Below are 27841 nucleotides of genomic sequence, written 5' to 3'. Positions count from 1 at the left end.
AGAACAGGACTTGCTGGATAAAGATATGAACATGGGTGTGAACCATTACTCTATCCTGTCTTTCCCATGTACTGAAAAATATGATAAATTTGATTCTCAGTTTTCGTTTTTTATATCGTGATTCGTATGCCTGTTATAGAACCAGACCTTTTGTCTGTTTTCTCCATATGTTATACATTAATTGAAATTCAGGAGATTGGACAATCCAAATATGCATATTGTAGAAGATGAATAGAGTCGATTTCAGACTAGACTTGCCTGACTGAAGGAATGAAAACTTGGCCGTGAGGATGAGGCGATCAGAACACCCCCCACTAATCTGAATGAGTCAGGATGTTGCTGCAAAGGTGGTGTTTGGAGTCGGAGGAGGGATGCAAAGCAATTCATGTTTGTTACCAGTTACTTTTGCTTGGGTAGGTGGAAGTCAAACATGTGATTTGGGTTGACCTCTTCCCTTAAAACACCTTTTACTCATTTGCCTTACCAGTAATTTCTTTAACGGTCTTAAAGATATCCAACTGAGAGGGATGCAGAGCAGGGGTCTTTGTGAACCGGTCCCTGAAACAGAGCAGCACAAACAACACTTATACGTTTACATGGGAGCAATTGTGTCAGCACATCTATATTTAGTGGGGCAGTTGCACAATAACATATTGAGTAAGAAGAGCTTGTTAAGAAACACTTATCTTTATAAATATGAAAGACACTCTGAAGCAGAATGATGCTCTATTGTCCTTATTAGATGACTTGACATATTAATGAGGTATATCACCTACTGTAGGGTATGGGAAGAGCTGCCCACACACAGTCCTGGAAGGATACCTATTAAACAAGGGGCTGGGCTCAGCCGATTGCCACACATGAACTCCACTGAGCATGTGTGAGATGTCTTCCACCAATCCCTGAGAAAGTGTTATAGTAAACACGGTTCTCTTCCACAAACAGATTAATTTGTGTTTAACTTTGAAGGACTATTGGGACAGGTCCAATGAAAGCATCTACAGTCCATATGAATGAAGGTAATGAACCTCATAACTTACCCCCGAAAAGTCACAGGGAGGATAGAAACGTCCCCATTGATTTTGGTACAGTCTCTGAAGGACTCGATGTTTGAGCCATTGATAGACAAAGTATGTAAGAGATTCCCCATGCCTAATCCATTGCAAGCTAGATAAAACAAGACACATTATTCAAATAATACAGAAATATCTTTTCACTAATTTGATGATAATGATACAATAATTTAAGGCACTGTGATATTTTCTATATTATCTCAGTAGTAATAAACATTGAAAAGTCATTTAAATATTCTTCCTACACAAAGGCAAAATCTAAAAGAGACTCTAGGACTTGAAGTTCACTAGGCCCTGATTTGAATTGATCACAGGAATATCTTTAACAGTTGAGTAATGTACAGTATGTAGCTACCTTTTGGACAGACTCCTTCACACTTCTTGCACTTCCGGACTCCACTCTCATCCACTTCAAAGGTGTTGGCGCTGCATGTTCGCACGCAAGAGCCATAATCTGTCACTACATAGTTATCTGGAGGAGACAGGAGGCATGTGTTCACACAGAGCAACACCCAGCACTCCTGCTAAGGTGCAAATGCAGGCAGGTATTAGTTCACCTCAGTTAATGTGACCCAGTCAGAAAAAACAAGGAGGGGCCTTTTCTGTAACTTCTGCTCACAATACTGTAAAGGTAAAGGTCACAGTCACTTAATTATATTTGTTTTTACACTGATCCCTCTGGCTGCTTAAACTCATCACCCCACCCATCCCCAGCCTACTCTACTGCACTGTCACCTAAAATATTCATTAAGGTTAGTTCAGGCTATGCAAGAACTATGAAGGCAGGCTTACGGGGACAGGTTTTCACGCAGGTGGCTCCAAAGTTGTACTTTCCGTCGGGATTCGTCTCCAGCTGGTGGGTGTTGGGGTTATACAGCATCAGCTGTGGACAAGAATGTTTGCAAGTCCCCTCATCCTGAAAAGACCGACAGGCCTGCGCAGGAAAATACATTACAAAATAAGTAGACAAAATTATGAAGCACTTCCTATACAGTGAGGGAAAAAAGTATTTGATCCCCTGCTGATTTTGTACGTTTGCCCACTGACAAAGTGACATCAGTCTATAATTTTAATGGTAGGTGTATTTTAATCAGCAAGATTTCTGGCTCCCAGGTGTCTTTTATACAGGTAACGAGCTGAAATTAGGAGCAGGGAGTGCTCCTAATCTCAGCTAGTTACCTGTATAAAAGACACCTGTCCACAGAAACAATCAATCAATCAGATTCCAAACTCTCCACCATGGCCAAAACCAAACCAAAAGGATGTCAGGGACAAGATTGTAGACCTACACAAGGCTGGAATGTGCTACAAGTCCATTGCCAAGCAGCTTGGTGAGAAGGTGACAACAGTTGGTGCGATTATTCGCAAATGGAAGAAACACAAAATAACTGTCAGTCTCCCTCGGTCTGGGGCTCCATGCAAGATCTCACCTCGTGGAGTTTCAATGATCAAGAGAACGGTGAGGAATCAGCCCAGAACTACAAGGGAGAATCTTGTTAATGATCTCAAGGCAGCTGGGACCATCGTCACCAAGAAAACAATTGGTAACACACTACACCGTGAAGGACTGAAGTCCTGCAGCGCCCGCAAGGTCCCCCTGCTCAAGAAAGCACATGTACAGGCCCGTCTGAAGTTTGCCAATGAACATCTGAATGATTCAGAGGAGAACTGTGTGAAAGTGTTGTGGTCAGATGAGACCAAAATCGAGCTCTTTGGCATCAACTCAACTCGCCGTGTTTGGAGGAGGAGGAATGACCCCAAGAACACCATCCCCACCATCAAACATGGAGGTGGAAACATTATGCTTTGGGGGTGTTTTTCTGCTAAGGGGACAGGACAACTGCACCGCATCAAAGGGACGATGGACGGGGGCCATATACCGTCAAATCTTGTGTGAGAACCTCCTTCCCTCAGCCAGGGCATTGAAAATGGGTCGTGGATGGGTATTCCAGCACGACAATGACCCAAAACACACAGCAATGGCAACAAAGAAGTGGCTCAAGAAGAAGCACATTAAGGTCCTGGAGTGGCCTAGCCAGTCTCCAGACCTTAATCCCATAGAAAATCTGTGGAGGGAGCTGAAGGTTGGAGTTGCCAAACGTCAGCCTTTAAACCTTAATGACTTGGAGAGGATCTGCAAAGAGGAGTGGGATAAAATCCCTCCTGAGATGTGTGCAAACCTGGTGGCCAACTACAAGAAACGTCTGACCTCTGTGATTGCCAACAAGGGTTTTGCTAAGTACTAAGTCGAAGGGGTCAAATACGTATTTCCCTCATTAACAAGCAAATCAATTTATAACTTTTTTGAAATGCGTTTTTCTGGATTGTTTTGTTGTTATTCTGTCTCTCACTGTTAAAATACACCTACCATTAAAATTATAGACTGATCATTTCTTTGTCAGTGGGCAAACGTACAAAATCAGCAGGGGATCAAATACTTTTTTCCTTCACTGTAAATGACATAAGAAGTTCATAGTTGGAATGATAACAGTACATTTCTGGTATTACTACTGAGGTTATCATCATAGCTTCATGTACAGTTCTTCCACAGTTAAGATTCTAATTTAATAATATAATAATTGTTGTTCATTGGATTGGAATGGTTCTATTTAGCTGAAATGATCCTTTCTGACAGAATTAAAGTGGGTGATTTCCTTAGTGGGACACGTGTGAGAGGACACTGTGGGCTTTCCTCCGTCTGCCGTGAGAGTCACTCTTTCTTACCAAACAGTCAGTGGGTCTGGGTCCTGTGCAGCCAGCGGCACAGTGTTCATTGCAACAGTCGCTGGGCTTGGGTCCCTTACATCGCTGGGAGCACTGCTCAGCACAGTTCAGCTTGGTCACTTCAGAAAAGGGAGAAATACTTGACGCATTACCTCATGCAAAGTCCAGGCAGTCCCCCACTCTTGACAGTATACAAAATTATATTTAATGTAAGTCACAGCTACATCAAAGCCTAGCCACAACACAGTCTACAAAAGTATGTGTTCTGCACATCGATCACAGTAATAACACATACACTCAAGCACTCTTGCCCCCAGAACAGTCTGTACACTCTATTCTCAGCCTGTCCAGTGGAAGCCCTGTTATTCATGCACTGCCAGAAAAAGGAGGCAGGTTTAAAACATACCTTAAACCTGACAAGCACAGCATTGGATTGAATGAGTGACCTGTGTGGTGCACATTAGTAATACTTGGAAAAGTATCATCAAGTGGGTGAGTAGCAGTGGAATAATCCTGGAGGTGGTGATTGTGTATTGCATGAGGTTGACTTTGTGTAATTTGTTAGCTTCAAAAGTGGTATCAGAATGAAAACTAACATCAAAGAGACATGCCCAGAAGATAATCACTGATAATAAAACCTTTTTACTAGTGAACACTTTAATACTGACTGAGCTCTAGCTGCCTTGTCTGTTGTCTTCCAAATGACAGCTGGTTTAAATGGTACTTAGGAAGTACAAATCAGGATATTGAAATAAATACCATCCCTTAGCTCTATTAGGATTCATAATAATTGGAAATCAGGGTGTACCCACACTTTTAGGAATTAAAATATGAACTTAGACTTTCTAACCACCTGGGAATTCAACATTTCAACTGCAACTACAGAGGCAGGAAAACTGAACTGAACTGAGCATAGGCAGGAGATGCAAATTGTTATAATTGTCCTATTATTCTTTATGAACTAAGGTTGCCCAGTGTGTTTAATGTCTAGTTTGGGATTAATATTAGAAAAGATGGATTGCTTTGCACGTACAGGTTTGACAGTTCTTCGGACCTGGTCCCCAGCATGATCCATTGGAGCAAGATGGATCACATTTCTTACCTTAAAAGATTAAATAAAAAATAAAAACACAAATCAGTTTATAACAATGCACCCTACTGTCTGTATGCCCCTAATCTTCCCGTTATGTACTGTATATAATATAATGAAGGCACATTCTATGAACTGTGATCCCATCTTTTCATCATGCACTTTTCATCACCAGTGAAAATTCATCACCAGCGACACATCGACAATTTGTATATTCCTCATACATTTGCATACTCACTTACAAATTACATATAAACTGTCTCTTTTGATTTAGACTGAATATTTCTTAATGTCCTACCATTCCAAAACAGCCTTTTATTAAATCCTTCAGTTCTTCGTGGCAGTTGTAGTCGGTTTAGTCATCCTTGCATCTGCACTTTGCTACTTTGATATTGGACAGTTGCCTTGTTGTATGTAAATTACGATCTTGTATCCTACCAACCCAGTGTTTTTGTTAAATTGTTTTTAATGTTACTGTCTGCTCGTTTTATCTGCTCCATTTATTCATTGTATTATATTGTGCGAATAAACTGCTCTTTGGGGCAGATTTTTGAATTACACATCAATATTATTCCTTTAAGCAAAGGTGACTTTGTGGGGTAGTTTCAGAATGTGTTAAGTGCTCTATTTCCCTTATATACAACATTGAATATGGGTTGCGTAGTCTACTTATACTCTGGGCTATTAGATCAGATAACACAGTCTGATATAGATTGACAGAGCCTTGGCCCGGGTTACATTTGGCTTTCAAGTCAGTGACCAGGTTTTATTTACTAAATTGAATACATACTTCTAAAAAACTACTACAACTGCCATGGGTAACTGTAGGATTTAAAAGGCTGGTGAGGAAAAGTGCGTGATGAAATGTCGTAGACCTATAAGTTTGCAATAGCTATGTGGATTCACTGGTTACCAAAACAACAAATAATAAGAGAGAATCGGGGGTGCAAACAATAGTTTTAATTCATAGACAGCTTTACAGGAAGAGCACTGTTATCAATCTAAACTATTTCTCTCCCCGCAGGAACCAGGGCACCCTATATATCTCCTTGCCCCCATGATCAGCTCCTACCAAATCACCGTGCCCCTGCTGTTCCTGCGTGGGGCTAACCTTTGACCCTGGAAACTACAACAATTTCCCTCAATACATCAAATACCCAAATGATCTGCCCCACCCCCAACACAGATACTGACAATACAAACACACACACTGGAGTCCCTCCATCCCACATAATAATAGTCCCAGATCACTACAACATATGTATGTATGTATGTATCATTGTATCATTGTATCATGCATGATTACTGAAGACCTTGGTTGGAGTCTTTTTATCTACCAAAAAGTCCATTGCACTCTCATAGTGTCCTGTCATACTTTAGTAGAGAAATAAATTCACAGAAACAGTTGTTGTAGGTGTGATACTCACATTTAAAGTTCTTGCTTGGCGGCATCAGATTAATGGCTGGGCTAGTGGTCTTGTCCACGATATCATACCACTGTATGGTCTCCACATTACAAAGCAGTGGGTTGTTGGCGAATTTCACACCCCCTTTAAGAATTTCTGTTAAAAGGAGAGAGGAGCCATTAATCTCACACTACCTATAATACCTACCTCCCTGTATCAGGTGAAATACCCTTCTTTCAGGCTACTCCACAAATGTCAGTTTGAACACAGCAACAATGCCTTCTTGAGAGAACAACTGTAAACAGCGGCTGTGAGATATGTTTTTTACTGCAGTGTTTGGGCTTAGAATAATAGAATTAAGCACACGCATGCAGCTGAAGAGGGTAAGGGTTTAATCCATACTGTGTGTGTGGGCGTGTGCATTGCGTACAGGACCAAGGAACTAAACTGCTGTCTCAGCTTCATCTCTGAGCACCTGAGCATCAAACAATCAATAAACTGGCTGCACAACAGGCTGCTAAAACCTTATGTTCCTTTCAAGGTACACATACACAAAAAATGTATCATCTAACGGACCTAATTATAGTAAACCTAAAACTGATAGGAACGAATGTAGGTAACTAGGGCTAGTCATGCTTCATGCTTGAATCGAGAGATTCTCAAAAACAGGCTGATCCAGTCACCTTCATATATATATATATATATATATATATATATAGTAAAGGGGGTGGGCTGTGCTTTACATTTAAAGTAAGACATTCAAACATGAGGTTTATATTTTCATGTCAGTTATGTGACATTACAGCAATAATGCAGTTGTCTCACCTGTGAGACTCCTCAGAGACATCTCATTCACTCCAAAGGTTGAGTTTAGATTTTTCTTGTGAGTGGAGTTAGTGTCGTAGTTGGACAAGACAGCCAGAGCGAATTTGCCATCGTAAAGCGAGTGGCCTCTGATAATCCGTAGGTTCTCCAGGGGGACAGTGGCTACCTTGTTGAAGGCAATCAGCACATACCCCCCAACCTCATGGATAGACTGTGGAGACAGGGAGCAAAAGTCTGATTATAGGATAAAACTTTCAAACAAAACTCGTGGTTACCCATTGCGTTCACACCGAATGTGTATCAATTAAGTAATGGAAGTGTTATGGATGCTGGTTACAAAATAAGTTTACAAACAAACAGTTTAACCTTTGTAAAAAAAAAAACATAATATTTTGTAAGTATAAGTATTCCTTATTCTGCCTGTACAATCCTGTAACCTCAAAACAACAAGAAGTTGTGCTCCAATATCTATATATCATTATCTATAAGACATCTACCTAGATGTTTAAACTTAGGATGTATTATCAGCAAAAGTCATTAAACATGAAATTATCCAAGGAATGTTACTACTAGTGTCTCTCACCTGTTGTCGCTTTAAATATATGGAGGTATTCAATTAACAATGCAATCAGCATTTCTTATTTAGCAGTTCATAAGTCCATTCAGGTAAATGATATTGACATAAATGGCAGGCTAAATCTACCATTCACTAATTGTGAAGTGGGCCCCCTGTAAGTGGGGATACACCCGCCCTAGATACCAGTTAGTTACCTTCAGGAAAGAAAGGTCATGATACTCTTCTGCATAGGTGATTTCCAGGTTTTCCAGCACCACAGTACAGTTACTGTACATCCTCACAAGATTTGTGTAATGGTTGTCAGGTGATCCCAGAAGTGTCAGCTTGTTGCTTATTCCTTGACAGACTTTAAATAAGAAAGAAGAGAACTGTGAGAACAAACAAAAGAGTGTGACAACCCTCACAAACTGCGGCTTTTGTCAATTTGTCAACCACCTATATTTTAACGAGCTACAGATTTTTGCATCAATATTTAGAAACCACACAGAAGAGAAACTAAATTACATTATGAATTCACAGTAACACATATGTTGCATGTCTCTTTTTAAAAATAAACTAATTTAAAAAAAAAACAGATTTAAGTCACAAAAATACACTACATGGCCAAAAGTATATTGGCACCCCTTCTAATTCGTGGATTTGGCTATTTCAGCCACACCTATTGCTGACAGGTATATACAATCAAGCACACAGCCATGCAATCTCCATAGACAAACATTGGCAGTAAAATAGACCATACTGAAGAGCTCAGTGACTTTCAACGTGGCTCCATCATAGGATGCCACCTTTCCAACAAGTCAGTTCGTCAAATTTCTGCTCTGCTAGAGCTGCCCCTGTCAACTGTAAGTGCTGTTATTGTGTAGTGGAAACGTCTAGTAGTAACAGCAGCTCAGCCGCGGAGTGGACGGCCACACAAGCTCACAGAATGGGACTGCCGAGTGCTAATGGACGTAGCGCGTAGCATGTAGTACGTAAAAATCATCTGTCCTCGGTTGCAACAATCACTCCGAGTTCCAAACTGCCTCTGGAAGCAACGTCAGCACAAGAACTGTTTGTCTGGAGCTTCATGAAATGGGTTTCCATGGCCAAGCAGCTGCACACAAGCCTAAGATCACCATGCATAATGTCAAGCATCAGCTGGAGTGGTGTAAAGCTCTACGCTATTGGACTCTGGAGCAGTGGAAATACGTTTCCACTAGAATAAGTGCATAAGTAACTAATTAATAAATGTATTTATTTATCACTTATCTTATAGCTATATGATGTGACGATCTGCTTTCAATAGGTGCTTCATTCCAGTCATAAGCATGCCTTAAACAGTGTTCACAGATTCACTCAAATAAACATGTAAAATGGAGAAGGAAAGAGCAGACAAGAGCAGAAAGAAACCTGCATTGGTTTCTCAAGATGGTTTTATTATTTGCAATTAGAAAGATATAAAACTATCATTGAACACGTCCACCCCGATTCCACATACGCAGACAAATACAAAATATAGATAGTGACTAATGCTTTTAACTGGTAACCCTCTATTGACCAATACAGAAACATTAAGGCAAGCAGGTACAAGTCATAATGGATTAACCAAACCTTTGTGAATTAATGTTTTTAAATATCCCCCCTCCACCCCAAAAAAATATGTTTATATACAAATATGTTTTAAACAGCCTGGGAATATTTAATGATTACTGGGAGCTTGTTAACAATTACATGTATTCTCTAAATCTTTACACCCAAGTTGTGACACTTATTGAATACAATTCTAACTGCATTGTACAAAATGTTTTTTGTTTTGTTTTTTTACTTTCTATCAGTAACTCATTTATCACTACTATCTCTGCCACTAAGCTAATGAACTACAATAACTTCCAGTCAGTAATTATACATGGCTAAACTTGCCCTGCAAAGGACCCCTGCAGCACTGATATACAGCGCACAGTTCCTGGGATGCATTGATATAATATATTAAAGACAAAGAGAAAGGTTAAGAAAGAAAGCTATATATCTTCATTAGCAAGGCTGACGTTGTAATTTAGACATTATCCAAAAGCCTTTTTCTGTAATAAATGTCAGAAATAGAAAGTATTTAAATATTGCTGTAACAGCTCCCCAGAGATATTCTACAAATGCTTTGCTGCATTCTATAGAACTTTGCAATTTACATTATTCAAGGTTTTATGGATATGTTTTCATAAAACATTGTGCATCATCACTAAGATATTAGCATCTGAGTAGATGTACTTTAAAGTAGGTGTACTTTTCCACATGCTCAAACTCTAAATAATATTTATTAATTCATATTTCTCAGCCTCAGCACTTCAGACCTGCTTCTGAGAGATCTGACATGCTCTTTAACAGGCGATTTGTATTGCTTATAACCTTGATGTATTCTTGATAAGTGAAGAAGAAGAAGAAGAAGAATTGGTATTAAAAAATCTAATCATATATGTAATGCTTAATGCTGGAGTTCTTCAGCTGAATATAGAATGAACATTATACAGGGATATAATAATAATAATAATAATAATAATAATAATAATAATAATAATAATAATAATAATATTCTTGAAGAGACACACATAGCCTGCTGTCAAAGCAAAGGAGTAATGTGACATATTCCAGCTTGTATATTTGTGCTTGTCTAAAAAAGAGCAAGATCACGTGACCAATGAAGAGTCATGCATAATTTCATATAGCTGTAATGTTAAATATGTAATCTAATTTAAAGTTTATTTGGAAAATGTCCACCTCATAAATGCCCATTTGTCTAATACTGCATCTAATACAGTGTTTCAGGAGTCTGGAAGAGGAAGGGATATGTGAGGTTTTGCAAAAAGCATTACACAATAATCCAGCCCTGCCCTTTCTTGAAAGCATGTAGTCATCCTTTGCCACAAGTTGATCAATCAGGTGTTTGGCTTCCGGAGACACGAGTTATGAAAAAAGAAAACCAGGCTTGCCTTGCTTTGACTTGATCTCTGAAGTGTGACTAGCACTAAACACATTCATAAATGGAAAGATTGAGAATTCCATTGAATGTACATGACCAAAATTATATTTGCTAAAAATTGAATCCCTCATCTCATCACAATATAGTTAAGACAATGCCACCTTTGTAAGATAGTAAAAAAAAAAAAAAACTTTTTTAACACCCATGCAATGCTCATGTGTGAATTAATTAATAAAATGCATGTCAGTAAACAACTTCAACCCATCAATCAATCTGTACAGCTCTTTATTGCTAATTATTATATTATAAATGTGTTAATCCACAGAAAATCCATCAATATATTTCCAGTAGAAGGAGAATTATTCTGCCTGGGACACCTATTCTGTGATGACATCACCCTCTATGAAGAAGACATCCATGTTGTTCAGTTCAGCACAGCTCTACTTCTACAATCTACTGACATCCCACAGAGGGGCAAAGGTGTTCCTGAATTTCATAACCTGTTCTTTAAAAGCTGGATGAAGACAAATAAGGGGTTAGCATGTCAAGACTGCTTCTCCCTATCTCTGACAGTCAATCCGAGAATGACAGTCTTACTTTCCGACAGTGCTTTGGCAAAAACTCATCGCTGTTCATTCATTTTGGTACTGTTTGCCTGTGGGAAGAAAATACCTTAGAGACATGCTTTTTAACTCTCAGTAGGTTATATTTCATAAACTGGCTGGCCCAAATTAGGTTCTAAGATAGACCAATAACTTGTGAGTAAATATTTGTGGTCTCCCTTGCTTTGTTAATTTCTTTAGAAACGATGTTGAAGTGGCCAGCATGAAGGAAAGAGAGGTTTTGGAAACAATTTAGCAGTAGCTCAAATCTCCCTCATTGTGTATCTGTTCCTATTTACAGAGAGGAGCTGCCCACACTTGCTGGCTGCGTCACTCACTTTGCTGTGCTTTAACTGCCTCCAGCGTAGCACCAGCAATACACTTAGGAACATCCTTCATCGAGTCACAGGGCAGGACCCTACTTAGCAGTCACACATTAACCCTTTACTCACCATGGGATTCTAGAGTTATCCCTCTAGAGAAATGAAATCAAACTCCAGTCCTGGAGGACCAGAGTTTCTTCAGTGTCTAGCTGCCTAATTCAACAAATTATTAATTTAACTGCAATCATTACACATTTCCCAGTTTTTAAGGTGGTGATGATTCAGAAAAATCTATCAAATTTGCTGGACTGTGCCACCCAAGACTGGAATGTATGTACTATTGTTGTAGAGTGAATATTATGCTTGAAATATAATGGTGTATCATTAATGTTGTCCTTAAAGCTCAATACTAGTATAGCTCAATAATACATTACCTGCATTATTTTTTTTATAGTATTTTTTGTTCATGTTTATCAAGGGTGTGAACAATTTTGGTGGGTACTGTATATTAAAGTAATAAAGAGATCTAAAGATCGGTGTATATAATTACCGCCTGAGCTGCTTAATTATGAGGATCCTTCTTCCTAAATGTCAGGCAGTGATACTGTGTCTTTACTGACCAGGTACAGACTGCACAACATTTCACACACTTCTGTAAAGTAACAAAAGGTTCTACTTCACATGGAAACCACTGGCAAAGGCAACTAAAGCATGCAGAAATGTCGAGTGCCACAACCAAACAAGTACTTTTGGTTGGACCAGCTCAGCTCACATTTCTAACAGGTTGGACAGGTTGTGAGTGAGATAGATCAGAATGTTCAGAGACGTAAAAACTCTGGTGAAGACAAGCGTTCTGTTTCACGATTAGAGGCTGCAGGCTACAGAATTTCCTCAGAATCATCAGGCAAGATCCCTTGCAGCTTGAGGGCAAGTGGTTTCCAAATAATCCCATTTGACTTGCAAAATGCATATTAACTTGATGGAATGCAAACAGCCCGACTTTCATTGGGTGCGTACTGCCATCAGAATCTTCTAAGCTCAATCACTTCAAGGCTTTGAGACAAACACAATACACTTTCTTAAAAGTAGATGGTATACATTGCCCTCAGTCTGCACACAAGAAATACACATCTCTCCAAAGAACATCAAAGTGAAGAAACATTTGGGAATTTGGGTTATTGTAAAATGGGTCACACTTTATAATAAGGGGCTGTGTTTCCTCATAAATTATGAATACCACAGGGTAAACAAATGAAAATGCCTAGCACTTAATCTGAGATCTTATGTTAATCATATGTATAACACGGTTAGGGTTAGGTTTTAGGGTTAGACTTAAGGATAGGGTTCATGTGCTCAACATCAGAACTCAGATGATGTTCATGAGGTATTGATGTTTAAATCCTGTGGTATTAATATATTAATTAATTAGGAATCACACCACCTTATTATAAAGCATTACCATAAAATGCATACCTCTGTGATAATGTTACAAAAGCAATGCAGGACACTCAAACATATTTATTTTCCATTCATAATTATTTTCTACTGAAAGTTCTAATGTATTAATTAGCCATTAATTCGTATTTGAACAGCCACATTAATTGCAATCCATCTTATGTCAGGGTGACATTCTGTAGGCTATGTTCTGTAGGTGTTCTGTAAATGTGATTGCTTAAGATGATTCTTGGTAAGAACTATTATGGGTTTTTGCATGTTTTGTGGGTTTTCAAAGCAATATGGTTGTTTTTAGAATTTAAAAATAAGAAAATGATTCAGTGTTTCAAAATTGGTATAGTAGAGTATTTAACACATTCATGGTTAACATCACTGAAACATTGTCAAGACCGGAATGGAAAAACAATGGAAACTGTTGTTTGTTATGGAGCTCACAACAATATTTCTGTCATGAGCTTTAACCTTTAATGTAATTGACACTGTGCAAATCAATCAATGAAAATACTGAAGGAAAACTTCACAAGTGAATGAAAGACAAAGAGAAACTAATAAATATCAGCTGAGGTCTGTAGTAAGACTATGAGTTTCTTCAATGAAACTGCTAATCTTGGTGCACAAATGTGATTGAAAACTGTCAGAAATGGTTACATCAAAGAAAGGAATGTCAATGGGAAAATATTTGTCATATTAAGTGAAAGAATACAAACCCTGGTCTCCATGGTAGAATTTGAATTAACTGGAAAAAAATGTGGACATGATGTGCCTGCAAATTGCAGAGACATTTCTGTTTATAACAAGCTCAATAGTTTATTAGTAGTTTTGGTTTTGACAGAATGCAATCTACATTTCAACGGACCAGCAATTCTAAATTTTTCCCAAAACAGACTTAAGCCTTGTTATTAATTCTGGAGTAAATAGAAGCCCTTACATCCATATGGCTGGACATTCACACTTTGAGCTCTTCCGAATCTCTGGAGGATTTCTCTATCAGAAACAGCAGATTAAGAGGGAAGGCCAGCAGACTCATTTCAATTAGCTGCTCAGAGCACAATCGTTAAGATTCACCAGCTTTTATTTTAACCCTTTTTGACATGTAGCACTGTTGAATCTCTGCTGACCAAAGATTAATAATCAACCCAGGGCAACTTGTTCTACACATCCCCCTAGTCAGAGTGACTGTTCAGAGCCGACGTGCAAAATATCTTAGTTAATCCAATCTTTTGTAAAGGTGTACGGCACAAGGAAGGTGAAACTAGGGTAATTTCAAATATTTAAGAAAACAAAGCAAAAATGTACATCCTGTTTGTCTTTTAAAAACAAATTTAGCAGCAAGTGGGCACATTGACCTCTTGTTTCTGTTCACATTAACTGGCAAAGCAGAACTCATCAAAATGAATGAAAAATTGAACTACAATTCATAAACATTTCAGAACATTTTGGATTACAATGACCACACTATATTGCCTGCCACAGATATAAAAAGAAGTAGCTGCCAAAGCATAATATAAAATATGAATCATCATAAAACCTCCACATTCATACACATTTTAAGACACTCAAAACCAAACCAGAATAAAGGATATGGGTACAGCGTGAGGGACTATATGTTAACTAGTGCCTGTGGAGAGCCACACGGTTATTAAAAAAGGATTGCACTCAATCTGCCTGTCAGACTGCTAGATCCCCTGCTGACTGAACCCATTAAGCCAGCAACTTGGCTGAACCAGACAGGGCTAGCAGCCAGCACAGTCACCACAGAGACCATGACAAGTGCCACAGCTCAGCCTAACTGGTCACCACTAGAATGGATGTGCCCATACCAACTCAACGTACTGCCGGTCACCCAACAAGAGTGTGATTCAAGCTCCTCAAATATACAAAGAAAACAATGGGAAGAAAAAAACAAAACGTGTCTTGATGTATTGCAAGATGTAGCGTGTGAAGCACGATGGGCGATTATGTTGATTTACTCACGGTAGAACATCTCGAGATGCACAATGTGAAGGGTAAAGATGCGCCATCTGTTATGCCGCATATGGAGAAATTACCATCCGTGTGCAATGGTTAGCAGTCATTTTGTTTACATATACATCCAACTCATGAGAAATAATATAAAACTCAAATACAAGAAAGAAGTGAGTGAATTTTTAAAAATAATTCAAAAGGTCCTTCTTCAGAAATTAGCTGACGTGTAAGGCAGAGAGTCAAAAACAAAAACAAAAATCGCAGACAGCTATATACAGTGAGGGAAAAAAGTATTTGATCCCCTGCTGATTTTGTACGTTTGCCCACTGACAAAGAAATGATCAGTCTATAATTGTAATGGTAGGTGTATTTTAACAGTGAGAGACAGAATAACAGCAAAAAATCCAGAAAAACTCATTTCAAAAAAGTTATAAATTGATTTGCATGTTAATGAGGGAAATAAGTATTTGATCCCCTATCAATCAGCAAGATTTCTGGCTCCCAGGTGTCTTTTTTTATACAGGTAACGAGCTGAGATTAGGAGCACTCTCTTAAAGGGAGTGCTCCTAATCTCAGCTCGTTACCTGTATAAAAGACACCTGTCCACAGAAGCAATCAATCAATCAGATTCCAAACTCTCCAACACGGCCAAGACCAAACCAAAAGGATGTCAGGGACAAGATTGTAGACCTACACAAGGCTGGAATGTGCTACAAGTCCATTGCCAAGCAGCTTGGTGAGAAGGTGACAACAGTTGGTGCGATTATTTGCAAATGGAAGAAACACAAAATAACTGTCAGTCTCCCTCGGTCTGGGGCTCCATGCAAGATCTCACCTCGTGGAGTTTCAATGATCATGAGAACGGTGAGGAATCAGCCCAGAACTACATGGGAGGATCTTGTTAATGATCTCAAGGCAGCTGGGACCATAGTCACCAAGAAAACAATTGGTAACACACTACGCCGTGAAGGACTGAAATCCTGCAGCGCCCGCAAGGTCCCCCTGCTCAAGATAGCACATGTACAGGCCCGTCTGAAGTTTGCCAATGAACATCTGAATGATTCAGAGGAGAACTGGGTAATAGTGTTGTGGTCAGATGAGACCAGAATCGAGCTCTTTGGCATCAACTCAACTCGCCGTGTTTGGAGGAGGAGGAATGACCCCAAGAATACCATCCCCACCATCAAACATGGAGGTGGAAACATTATGCTTTGGGGGTGTTTTTCTGCTAAGAGGACAGGACAACTGCACCGTATCAAAGGGACGATGGACGGGGCCATGTACCATCAAATCTTGGGTGAGAAACTCCTTCCCTCAGCCAGGGCATTGAAAATGGGTCGTGGATGGGTATTCCAGCATGACAATGACCCAAAACACAAAGCCAAGGCAACAAAGGAGTGGCTCAAGAAGAAGCACATTAAGGTCCTGGAGTGGCCTAGCCAGTCTCCAGACCTTAATCCCATAGAAAATCTGTGGAGGGAGCTGAAGGTTGGAGTTGCCAAACGTCAGCCTTGAAACCTTAATGACTTGGAGAGGATCTGCAAAGAGGAGTGGGACAAAATCCCTCCTGAGATGTGTGCAAACCTGATGGCCAACTACAAGAAACGTCTGACCTCTGTGATTGCCAACAAGGGTTTTGCCACCAAGTACTAAGTCGAAGGGGTCAAATACTTATTTCCCTCATTAACATGCAAATCAATTTATAACTTTTTTGAAATGCATTTTTCTGGATTTTTTTGTTGTTATTCTGTCTCTCACTGTTAAAATACACCTACCATTAAAATTATAGACTGATCATTTCTTTGTCAGTGGGCAAACGTACAAAATCAGCAGGGGATCAAATACTTTTTTCCCCCACTGTATATGAACATGATACAATAACAAGGTTACCTATTGACAGAGTTAAATTCACTGCTACATGGCTCATTGTTTCTGCAACTGCTTGGAAAGTTATTTCCAGATAATTGATAATAGTCACATTATTATGTTGTATTAATTGACTAAGAGGGTGTGCCTAAGGGCAAACCTCTATTAAACAGTTACCCATGTGAAAATAATGATATTCAGAATTTGTATGATGAACCACCAGAGCAGAGTGGCAGCTTCTCGCTTTTGTATTGTAAAGGCAGATGCTGTTGCCCACACAAAGTGAGAAGAGAATGGCATAAAGCAGCAGGCAGGGGAATAGTCGGTGTCCCGGCCTAATTTATCATGGGAGGTACTACAGACTCCCCACCCTGCGCACCTGTGTTAAGATATCCACACTGAACAAAGACCCATACCCAAGGCAGACAAATTATTGTTTCAAACATACCTTTATGCTTAGCAATGCATTTTGACATCACAATACTTTTCCTTTGCACCTTGCTGAAGTCTAAAAAAACTATCTAAAAAAATGACTCTAATCAAACACTTATTGTTAGTGTATTACAGGAAATCGGCTGCTAAAACCAAAATGTAAGCTTTTGCCTTCATGACAATATTAAAACACGCACACACCTGCTTATGAACCACAATTGATCATTGTTTCTAATGAAGTCATAAATAAATGGTAACAATAAATAAGACTTAACAGGCAAACAGTTGAACAATATTATTACAAAATAATGCACTACTTTATTGTGTCTCATGGAAGTGGTTAAAAAAAAGATCATAATGTAAAACACAGTAGCTGAAAAATGTAAGCAGCAGCGACTTCAAAGACTGAAGATCAATGAGGTACTGAAGGAGAAACAGAATATAAACTCTGTCTGGTGTCACTTTTCTCCCAGACTACGTGCACAAAAGAGAATGAGTGCTGTCATGTTATCGTAACATGACTGCAATATCCTCACTTTTCATTTGGCACAAACCATGGATGGCAGACAATAGCTCACTGACATCACATAGTAAACGCAGTTCAAATTGTACAGGGACTCAATAGATGGGCAAAAGGCTGTATGTACATTTGGGAATGGCAAGCAAACACAAAAACAAAAACAACATGACATGGTTCAGGTTTTTTTAAAATTTATATTTCAAATTCAGTTATTTATAAAACAAATTGTTTGCAGAAGTATAATTAACATATTTACCAGTCTAAATCTAATTTGGTTTTAATTAACTGGATTCTAACTAATTTGACTTGAATGCATACAGCAGGACCTAAAGGCAATGACTGGCAGTGAAGCTGATTGCAGACAGGATTTAATTAGGTTTTATTAGCACCCAGAGAACATTTTGGCTGTAAGGCAAGATACACAATAGGATTCATATTGGTTCAGTTTCTGTATTTTTTAACAAAAATATAGACAATAAAGCCAATTTGAGAGATATAAGTTTCTCTGAATTGTATTATTATACATGTGTCTGTTAACTAAAAGTAGATTGAGTGCAAGGTTTACTCTTGATACAGCAGTAGGCCTAATGAATACTATCTCTTTTTTATTATATAATGTTCTCTTTCTATGACATGTTGTAAATGAATCACCAGAAGTCTCAATGATTATGATGTGTTACTCAGCACACTAGGACACTTGGTAAAACAGGATCAAATCAAAGTATGCAAACACCCCAAGTGTGCCATCGCTTTTCAGTCAGTAATATCCAGCCTTCATACATAATGTCAGATTTTATACCAATCTACCTCTTTCTTTCACTTTTCCTTAATTCCCCCCCCTCAGAATTATAGTGCTAGAAAAGTTCCTTTGAAGAAAAGATAACTATTGGCAGGAAAGTATATTATTTTCTATGATCCTTTACACAAAGGCTGTAATGAAGCTGCTAACCTGGCAAGACAAGAAATATAATTCAGTTCAGATGCTAAAATGAATGGTTCCTGTGACAGGGTTAACATGTCAGGATTGTATTTGTAGGTTTCTCCTTATCTTAAGTAAATATAGTTAAGATGTTATTCATTTCTGGTCTTGATTTTATGGAGGTTAAGTACGGGGCTTCCAGTGTAGTGTAATATCCTGCTGAAACAAAGCAGGAGCACGCCCTCTGAGTATGGCTTTACATGCACAATCGGCTCAGCAATTACGCTAGGCAGTGTGCAAACACTGTAAACCCTGGTAGCTATCTGTATGTGCCGTAATTACAACACTGGGGATTTGGCCGCTGAAAATAATACATGACTGATTTGATCATGCTGAAGAGGTCGATTCTGAAGAAAACACTAGTTTTATCTTGTTTCATTATTAATTATACCCAGAACAGCTTAGTGTTAAGAAAACAATAATTAACCATCTTCCCTTAAAAGTGGATACTGCAAACAAGGGGGTAAAAATGATGGGATTTCATAGTCAGAGTAGATTATTGTGCCATTTGATAATAGAATGGAATAAGGAATATGGAGGAATATAGAATCAGGATTTAAATGTATTAATTAGGATTTATAAATCATTATCATACAGCTGTAAAGTACATTGGTTTAGGAGGGTTAGGTTTCAGGTGCAGAGTGGGATTCTTCTTACATATTATGTAGCCCTAGTGCTCGTGCTCCTGGGGGAAGTTCTGGGAGGTTAGAGGCAAAGAGGGGTCATCTCATGCTAATCGTAATGTCATGATATGTACACTAGGCATCACCAGACAGATACAAAAACTCTGATAATGAGTTTAAACAAATACAGTGTTAATCTCAGTAGGTCAGTCTAATTAAAATGGATTGCATGTCAAAGGTATTTGTAAGGAAGTGGAATGCATATGTAAATAACTGTGTAGCAGAAATAGTATGATAATATTGTAGTGTTTCACCTTAACCATTAAAAATAGTGACAATATACTTATTATTGGACAGAGTATCCTTTCAGAAATACAAATGCAATTTGCAAGAAAAAGGTACAGTACATTATGAAAACTCCCACTCCCAAATAATCTTCAGTGTAATGAAATGAACGATTGTATGTGTGCTGATGGAGTGTGAGTACTTGACAATTGTTTTTAATACAATGGTAATTGGTGAGTTGTAAAGGATACAACTAACACATTTATCAAATGGCTTAAATAAGTAAAAAAATAAGAATAAATAACTATAAATGTTTATATTTTATAAAATATGTAATTATCCTACATTCTGAATATATCAAATATCCATTGCTTTAATGAAGAATTAATAAACTTAAAACATGCATTTTCTACACACTAAGAAATAATGTTTTGAGCAACAGAAATGTGCCCTTTGATAACAGTTAGCTCTGGATCACACACACACACATTCACACAAACTATAATCAAGCAAGACTAGCACTACTTAAATCAGCTGTATCAAATTCAATACTCTATTGAGTAAGAAAGACATCCAAGTATAGATTAAAAATAAGCCCAGAAAATGTGCTGCATGTTAACATTTGATTAGATTTTTCTGGACTTGCCGGTATGAATGTTGTATGAATGCCATGCTTAAAGTATTGTATGTGTGGTGCACATATCTATGTGATATAACTGATTTATTTTTATATTATTTTCTTCCTCCTACACATGGTTATTATATATGTTTGCACAAACAGCCTTTGTCGGTAATTAACTACCACTTTCTTGTGCTGTGCTATGGGAATACAACATAACTCTTCAGAACAGAAGTGTTGCTGCTTTATCCTAATAAAGATTTGGAACAGGTTTTGGAACAGAAACAGTGAAAATGAAAAGCTCTACATATCAAATGCATAGCAGTAGTCAATACTTAAGTTGCAGCAGCTCGTTCAATGTTCATTCTCATACTATTTTCACAGAAACTATGAAAAACAGAGTGACACTGTTGACGTTTTTCCTGAGGAATAATTTAATTAGAAGGTACTGAATAACCGTATGCTTCCAAAGTGCTTGTTGGAGTCATTACATTGATTCTTTATTACCCCTGTGCTTTTGCTTCCTTGCTGTAATGGCTCTCATTTAAACACTTTTTCCACATATTTCACTCCCTGTGTTCTGGAGTCAAGGATGTGAATGGAAATCTTCCCTATCTGACAACTGCTCAGGCATGAAGAAAAATTCAGTTTGAACACTCCTGGTGCTTTTCCAGCTCAGTGAAGATCGGTCTGCTTCAATTAAGCTAACATTTGGTTTTATTAACAGCACTTAAGTCATTTTATTTGTATATTTATCAAAAAGGGTTTTGGTGCATTTGGTTTTATTTTTATGGATCTGCTTTTAAAAATATGCAGTACTACTGATATATTTGCCCTATACAGTATGAACGTGAATATGTTTTGGGATTTTTAACATAACTGTTCCAGTCCTCTTTTGGAGACTGAGAGTTATATTGACTTTTTTTCTACAGGCTGGAAAAGGATCATATTGGTACTTCTCAACATCATGCACAACGTCATGCACCGGTACAAAGAAACTATACAATAAGTGAAAACGATCTTCACTTTGCATTCATGTTGGCTGACTAGGGCCAAGCATTGAGCAAGAGGACAGTCCATGAGAACTGTGAAAGTGAAACAGACTAAAAACATATCATATAACTATATCAAATGCATAGATATGTAGCAAAGAGGTTTCCTGGAAAAAATGTAATTCATAGTTTAAATTCTCTTGTGATTCAGGACAATTAATATCAGGTATGAACGCTCTGCAAATAAGTCATGGAAACTCGAATATCTCACAATGTCGGAAATTAGATTTGACACAAAAACATCTGCCTGTCAGTGTTTGTTTAAAAAGGGTTGTGGGTGCATGAGCATGGAGTAACATCACGTTCATTTAAAGTTTATTCAGAAATTAGAACTTCATTTTATTAAGTTCCCTGTAGACCATGCTTCATAGTTTTCTTAGAGACTGACATGTTCATCTTTCAAAGGCCACGGAGAGTAAACGAGGAAAAACATTTCTAAAAAGGGCCTATTGTTGAATCTCTATCGTCATCGACTGAACTCAACAGATTGTTGATTTGTGCCCCCTGAAGAGACGTGAGAGCTCTGGCTTTATTCTACAGCTGTGCAGCATGTGTGGCAATGCATTCTCACCTCCCAGAGACTGTAGGTGCACTTTGACCATGTGTTGACCTGGAGTCGGTTCTGAGGTAAATATGAATAGACAGTTGTGGAATCTTCTACAAAAAACTCTGTTCCCACTGTGAGAGAGTCTGGGGCCCGAGTTGTACAGTGTCAATATATCTACAGCTCTGGCTTTGCTGCATGAAACAATTTCCTCAGCAGTTGCAGGGCATGTAAATATGAATTAAGTTGATCTCCAACTCAAACCAAGTTTAATGATATAACCGAGAAAAACTGTGCTTCTCTACTGAATAGCCTAGCATGGTAGATAAAGTGTTAAAAGGTAGCAACATGTTCAATTCTAAAAGAAACTGTTCTTTGGATCTCATCCAAACTAAACTGGGAGACTAAACACTGAACACTAAACATTAAACACACACAGCACAATGAAAACAATTCTAAGAAAATTAAATAATGTCCCTCCTTGTTCCGAAGGCTTAGCACATACAGTATTACCCTTAATATGAGTAGAAAACTAATAATTTCCATTAAAAGCAGTCCATACCAAGTGTATGGCACCACAGAGATGGTCAAAAGTAACCTGATATGCTGTTGTGCAATGTCTTCAGTTATGCTGGTCATAAAGAATAATAGTGCTGTGCAGGTCTGGTTCCTCTCACTCAGTAACTCCAATGCAATTACTGCTTGGCCGGATTGGACTAATTGTATAATTGGAATATGATTCAAAATGTATAGAGGAAAGCTTCTCCCTGCATCTGATTCATACTCACTGCTTTATATGCTAATATAAACCATACCATTATTATTTATTTTCTGTTCTGTTCAACCTGTAGTAAACTTAATTGAACTACACAGTGTAATTAGTATTCCTATATTGACTTAATTGATTTAAAATGAAGAATTTCTCATGTACAGCGATGATGAAACACAGCTGTAGCTACTGAAACTAAAGTGTTCCACTGGAACCACGAGCACCTGAAGGAGAGGAATGAGGGTTTTTCTCTTGACCCAGCGTGTCAGACACCAGCCTGTGACTGCTGACTTACGCAAAGCTGCCCAATGTCTGTTTAACTTTCCTAAATGCCGCTGCCCTGCTTTGTGAAATTCCCTCGAGACAGGAGAAAGTCTAAACTCTGCTTGAATCTGGCACCATTCATTCTGCTTCTCCTGCAGCTGTAAATCTAGTCTGAGATGACTACAACTTGGATGTCAACAGCATTTTATTCCAATGTGGCTGGCTTTAATTAGGCTTTGATTTCTTTTAATAATGCCTCATATCCATTTCACTTATTCAGCTTCTTGGATAATGGTGCTTTTAGTTGACATTATTAAAAAAATGCTTACTCCTCAACCAAAAATGAACAGGTTTATCAGGGCAGATTAATTTCACACAGTGATATATCCTGATTCCTGTTACATGCAAGTGATACACTCTCAAGAACTGACTACTAAATGTTGTAGTCTATATGTTCATTGTATGCAGAACTGAAGTCTTCCTTTCGTTTGCAACTCAAAGAACGGCTATTATTAAAGTCTGCTAGTGAGAGGCTATCTGCTATGTGCCTGGAGATCAGAAAAATCTCCAGGGTCCTTGTCAGTCAACAGGGGAACTCAAATATTTCCTATATACATCCGCTGATTGGACTGCTGCTTCCTCACTTTCCGTTCCAGTGCATCAACTGTGATCTTACAGTTACTACTTCTGGACAGCCAACAGTCACAGAGCACAGGCACACAGGATGCCAGCGTTCAAAAATGCATTTGAACTCCCATTTGCATTGCTAGCATAAACAAACACTTATTTGAAGCTGTCGTGCAAATAGGCAGTGAAAGGGGAATCATTTTGAAATGTAGTTATTCAGAGAAATATGGCCCACATTCCCCCCTTTGTATGAAAGATATGCAAAAAAAAACATTTTTTTTCAAAACTTGGCAATTCAAACACCTCCATTTCTAGAGTATCTTATATTCCTGCAAACTGGGTAAAGAAACATGTTGTGACAAAGGAACACTGTCATGGCCACATTCTGTCCCATCTGTCTCTCTGCATACACCTGCACTCAGGTGATACAGCAGCAGGAAACAAACTGCAGGATTTTGAAAGACAGGGTTATTCCTAACTAGATGCATAGGCTATAGAAAAACTAAAATGAAGGGCCTTTTGCACTTGTGATATTCCCCTCGTCAATCGTTCCTCCCCTGCTGTTCCCACGGGGTGTTAATCTGTGACCCCGGAAGCCACCATGATTCCCCTCAATAACGGGGGGGAGGAGTCTCCAAAATGCCCTCCCACAAATACACAGAACTGACGGACACAGACAGACATACACAGAAAGACTGCAGCCCTTCCAATTAGCATAATGCACTCCTGAAGGGTCCCAGATTACATTATTATTATATTATTAGAAGAATTATTAAATAAGACTAAAATTCCTGGGAGCCCAATAAACTGGTTTGAACCAGTGTTTTACTATTTCTCCCATATATAACTGCAAATAAAGTGAAATGAATAGGCCTTCAGGCAGTTGCTCTAACAACAGTGTCTCATCAGAGGTAATGACCTCTGTTCATATGTTATTGAAACAAACAACCCTAAAGTCCACTGGGTCAGATAAGGCAATCAGGCTCTTTCCTTTTCTTGTATCTGTGCAACACCCCCACCCCTCCCCAAAAAAAAAAGATTTTCACTGTGCTTTCCAAGATCAACTCGTCAACTCAAAGGTCTTCCTTTGTTCGGTGAACTTTAGAGCTCGTTCTGAGTTTGGGGTAGGAGGGGGAGGGGTGGTGTGGATTGGGAGGGGGGTTCGGCTGGTAGATGTATTAAGGAAGCAAGAGTCATCCAGTTTCAGGAAGTTACTTGTACAGAGTCCAACACTGTGGGAAAAGCTAACATATTAACCCAGATGTTTTATCCCCTAGGCACTACAGAGAAAAAAAGAAAATGAAAGCAGGGTTGCAGTAGTGAGACACAGTGTAGCCAGTTACAGATGTTGAAGCATTTCTTATCCCTCTGAGCCTGATGTGCTTTCAAGGCCCAATTTAATTATATTATTACGTCTCCAGAACAGAGGCTGCCAGCATACACCCTGACAGAAAGGAAAAGAGGAAAGAAAACAACAACTGGCAGCTGTGTCCGTGGCTGGTATCTCAGTAAGAGGCAAAGATATATGCATTGGAACCTTGGTAAAGTTCTTTGGTACATTGCTGAAACTCAAGAAAATAGTATTACTTGTCCTTAATTGTCCCCTGCAGTCGTTTTTTTTTTTTTTTTTCCATCCAGAACAATACTACTAATCCAAACACTTACACTGAACTAAACAGGCACAAAACAATCCATTATGATATGCCCCCATTTACTAGAAAGTTAAACATTTCAAGTTCAAGTTAACTCTCTTAGACAAGGCTGTGTCTCCCTGTTTGATCTCACTAGAATGAAGCACAAGTGTTTAAACCTAGAATCTCAAAATACAATTTGCATAATTTAATCAACCTGTTACAAAGATTAATAGCAAAGTGATAATGTTTAACTTGAGCAGCGACACAGACCAAGTACAGTAACTTTTAATGAAGACTATCTTACTGCTACACAATAAACGTCCCTTTTAAACTTAAAACAAGATGGGTCAATTGTGTTCATATCTATTTCTTTGACCATGTTAAAACTATAGCAGAGCAACATCCGTAAAGGGAAGGAACATTAACAATAAAACATCAGGGCAGAAGTTGCAAGTCTGCTTTATTCATCACATAACAGTTCTCACAGATTTCCTCCCACAAATCATTGCATTTCAGGAGTAGTAGTTCTTCCTTGCAGCAAAGGAAACAATTTTGCCATTATAGGAGATTGCAGATGATTCAATGAATCCTCAATCAGGTGTTCAGACAGTGAGGCAATGAGTAAGCCGGATGCTTGCCGTTATAGCATGTGCTAGAGATCTTGAATAAATACCCCACTGAGCAGAGGCTGGCAACAGCTGGACATTCAAAAGACTACTAGGCAGGAATTGAAGGTTCCCTAATGTGCTTTTACAGACTGAGTGAGAGTAATTTGAATAGGAAAATGCCAATTTATTGTATTCCCTGTAAGAATGGAAGTGGATGTCGATATCTGAGAACACAATCCTCACCTGTTTGCAATTTGTAAATTAATCCACACTTCTGGGTGAGAGATCTCACACCAAGACTTGGGTGACTTAGTTTATGAGGATGTGCTGTCTGGTATGTGCTGGGTGGACATGGTAGGTTATCTGAGGTTAAGATAAGTTATCCTGTTGATAAAAACTATCAGCCCTGCAAGTACAACATAAATAAATAAGAGACCACTAAAGTGCCAGGTACATTTTTCTAAAAGACTGTTAAATCCAGTTTAGTCTCAGGGTTATTAATATCTGGCCATGTTTTATTCTGCATGGTCGAATACAGCCGTACTTCTTTACTTGTAAAAAGCATTTCTGGAAAGACTTGTTTGTACTATCTTGGTTAAACATCCCTCAACAAACAAAGACAGCTCGAACATCAAATAAATGTGCTTTTGGTATCCAAGAAGTATATTGCACTAGACCAAAATTTGGGATACTGGGGTTTTTCCACAAAGGCCCACCAAGCTTTAGGAGAGCATGGCAAACTAAAATGGCAGCCGCCTCCTCCAACTTCATAAATCCATCATCTAGGTCCCATGATATTAACATTTTGGAACTATTGAGATTTGTTTTCACAGGCTTCTGTTATGATTTGGATGTGGAACACAAAAATAATTATTTTTTAATTAGAATGTGTCCTTGTCTTTTGAGTTCAGTATTAAATAGCATGAAATAATGATTTTCTAGATGCTTTCTCTTAGTTAGAAAGCAACAGAAAATGCAGGGTTTATCTTTACATACTAATTATGATTTGTTTTAGTATTCTGAAACAAATCAATTGTGTCTGGATATTTGTACTCTTGGGAGGGCTGATTCAGACAGCAAGTGGTATAATGTTACAGCAGTGGACACACACAATTACATAACAAGTATCTACCAGTCTGCAGGGGGTACTACTATAATCTAACTCATATCAGCTCGCATTTGTGTGTATTAGGTGTCAGATCCGGAGTTAATAGTAAACGGTGGTTAATATACAAACACCCACAATCACAGATGTATTCTTTTAAAGCATTCCATACAAAATGCACAGAGAGCTGTTCTAGCCGCTGCAATCTAACCCTCCTTTTTCTTTGCAATATGTCCTTCTCAATTAACACCCTACTGAACAGGCCAGGCTTCTACAACACAAACCAGCAATACTATCAAAAACATTTGATTGCTCTCATGTCTGCGTGTGTCATGTTTTTCAGTTGCATTTTTCAGCACCTGAACGGTTATGTGTGAAATACATCCCACTGCGGATGTCTAGAGCAACTGTCTACAGCTAGGATGAGACTCCAAATGACAAAATAGTTTTGACATTATCACTGTACATGTACATATTATATTATTATATAGTCTAATATTATACTTGATTTTATAGCACCATCTTCTTCAGGGTCCAGTATTTGTAACTCAACATACATTGGATTGTTGATAGTGTTGATACTGATAGGTACTGATTTTCCTATAAAGATCAGCATGTTCTACTAACACCCCCACCACAACACACACACCCCCGCCATTAGCATTGTGTGAAATGTCATGTGTACATGCTGAGGGGAGCATTCTCCCCACAACTCCAAACCAGCAAGGCAAGTTCACTCTACACGCTCTGACCCAAGATAAGGGCCCCTTTATTGTCCAGTAGGATACCCTGAATGGTCTGTCAGACAAGAGGTATACATTTATTTTCAGAAACCGAGCCATCCGCCCCCATAGACTAAAAAAAAAAACACCACACACACACACCTACACGCGCACACACACACACACACACATACACACACAG

At 38.5% G+C, this 27841-nt stretch overlaps 1 protein-coding gene across 1 annotated transcript in view; it reads right to left on the bottom strand.

The window, feature by feature from the left end:
* Window positions 1-27841, bottom strand: part of LOC136711466 (epidermal growth factor receptor) — an 87051-nt gene that overhangs the window by 17134 nt on the left and 42076 nt on the right. The window contains exons 2-10 of the mRNA XM_066687763.1: window positions 7890-8041; window positions 7119-7329; window positions 6315-6449; window positions 4831-4899; window positions 3798-3916; window positions 1866-2007; window positions 1429-1545; window positions 1041-1167; window positions 485-558 (exon numbers count right to left, since the gene is read on the bottom strand). Of these exons, the coding sequence (XP_066543860.1) occupies window positions 485-558; window positions 1041-1167; window positions 1429-1545; window positions 1866-2007; window positions 3798-3916; window positions 4831-4899; window positions 6315-6449; window positions 7119-7329; window positions 7890-8041 (1146 nt within the window). The remainder of the gene's footprint in view (window positions 1-484; window positions 559-1040; window positions 1168-1428; window positions 1546-1865; window positions 2008-3797; window positions 3917-4830; window positions 4900-6314; window positions 6450-7118; window positions 7330-7889; window positions 8042-27841) is intronic.

This window comes from Amia ocellicauda, chromosome 2 (assembly GCF_036373705.1).
Source record: "Amia ocellicauda isolate fAmiCal2 chromosome 2, fAmiCal2.hap1, whole genome shotgun sequence".
NCBI lineage: Eukaryota > Metazoa > Chordata > Actinopteri > Amiiformes > Amiidae > Amia > Amia ocellicauda.
Note: the sequence above shows the minus strand (reverse complement) of the source record. Positions and strands in the feature narration are given on the sequence as shown.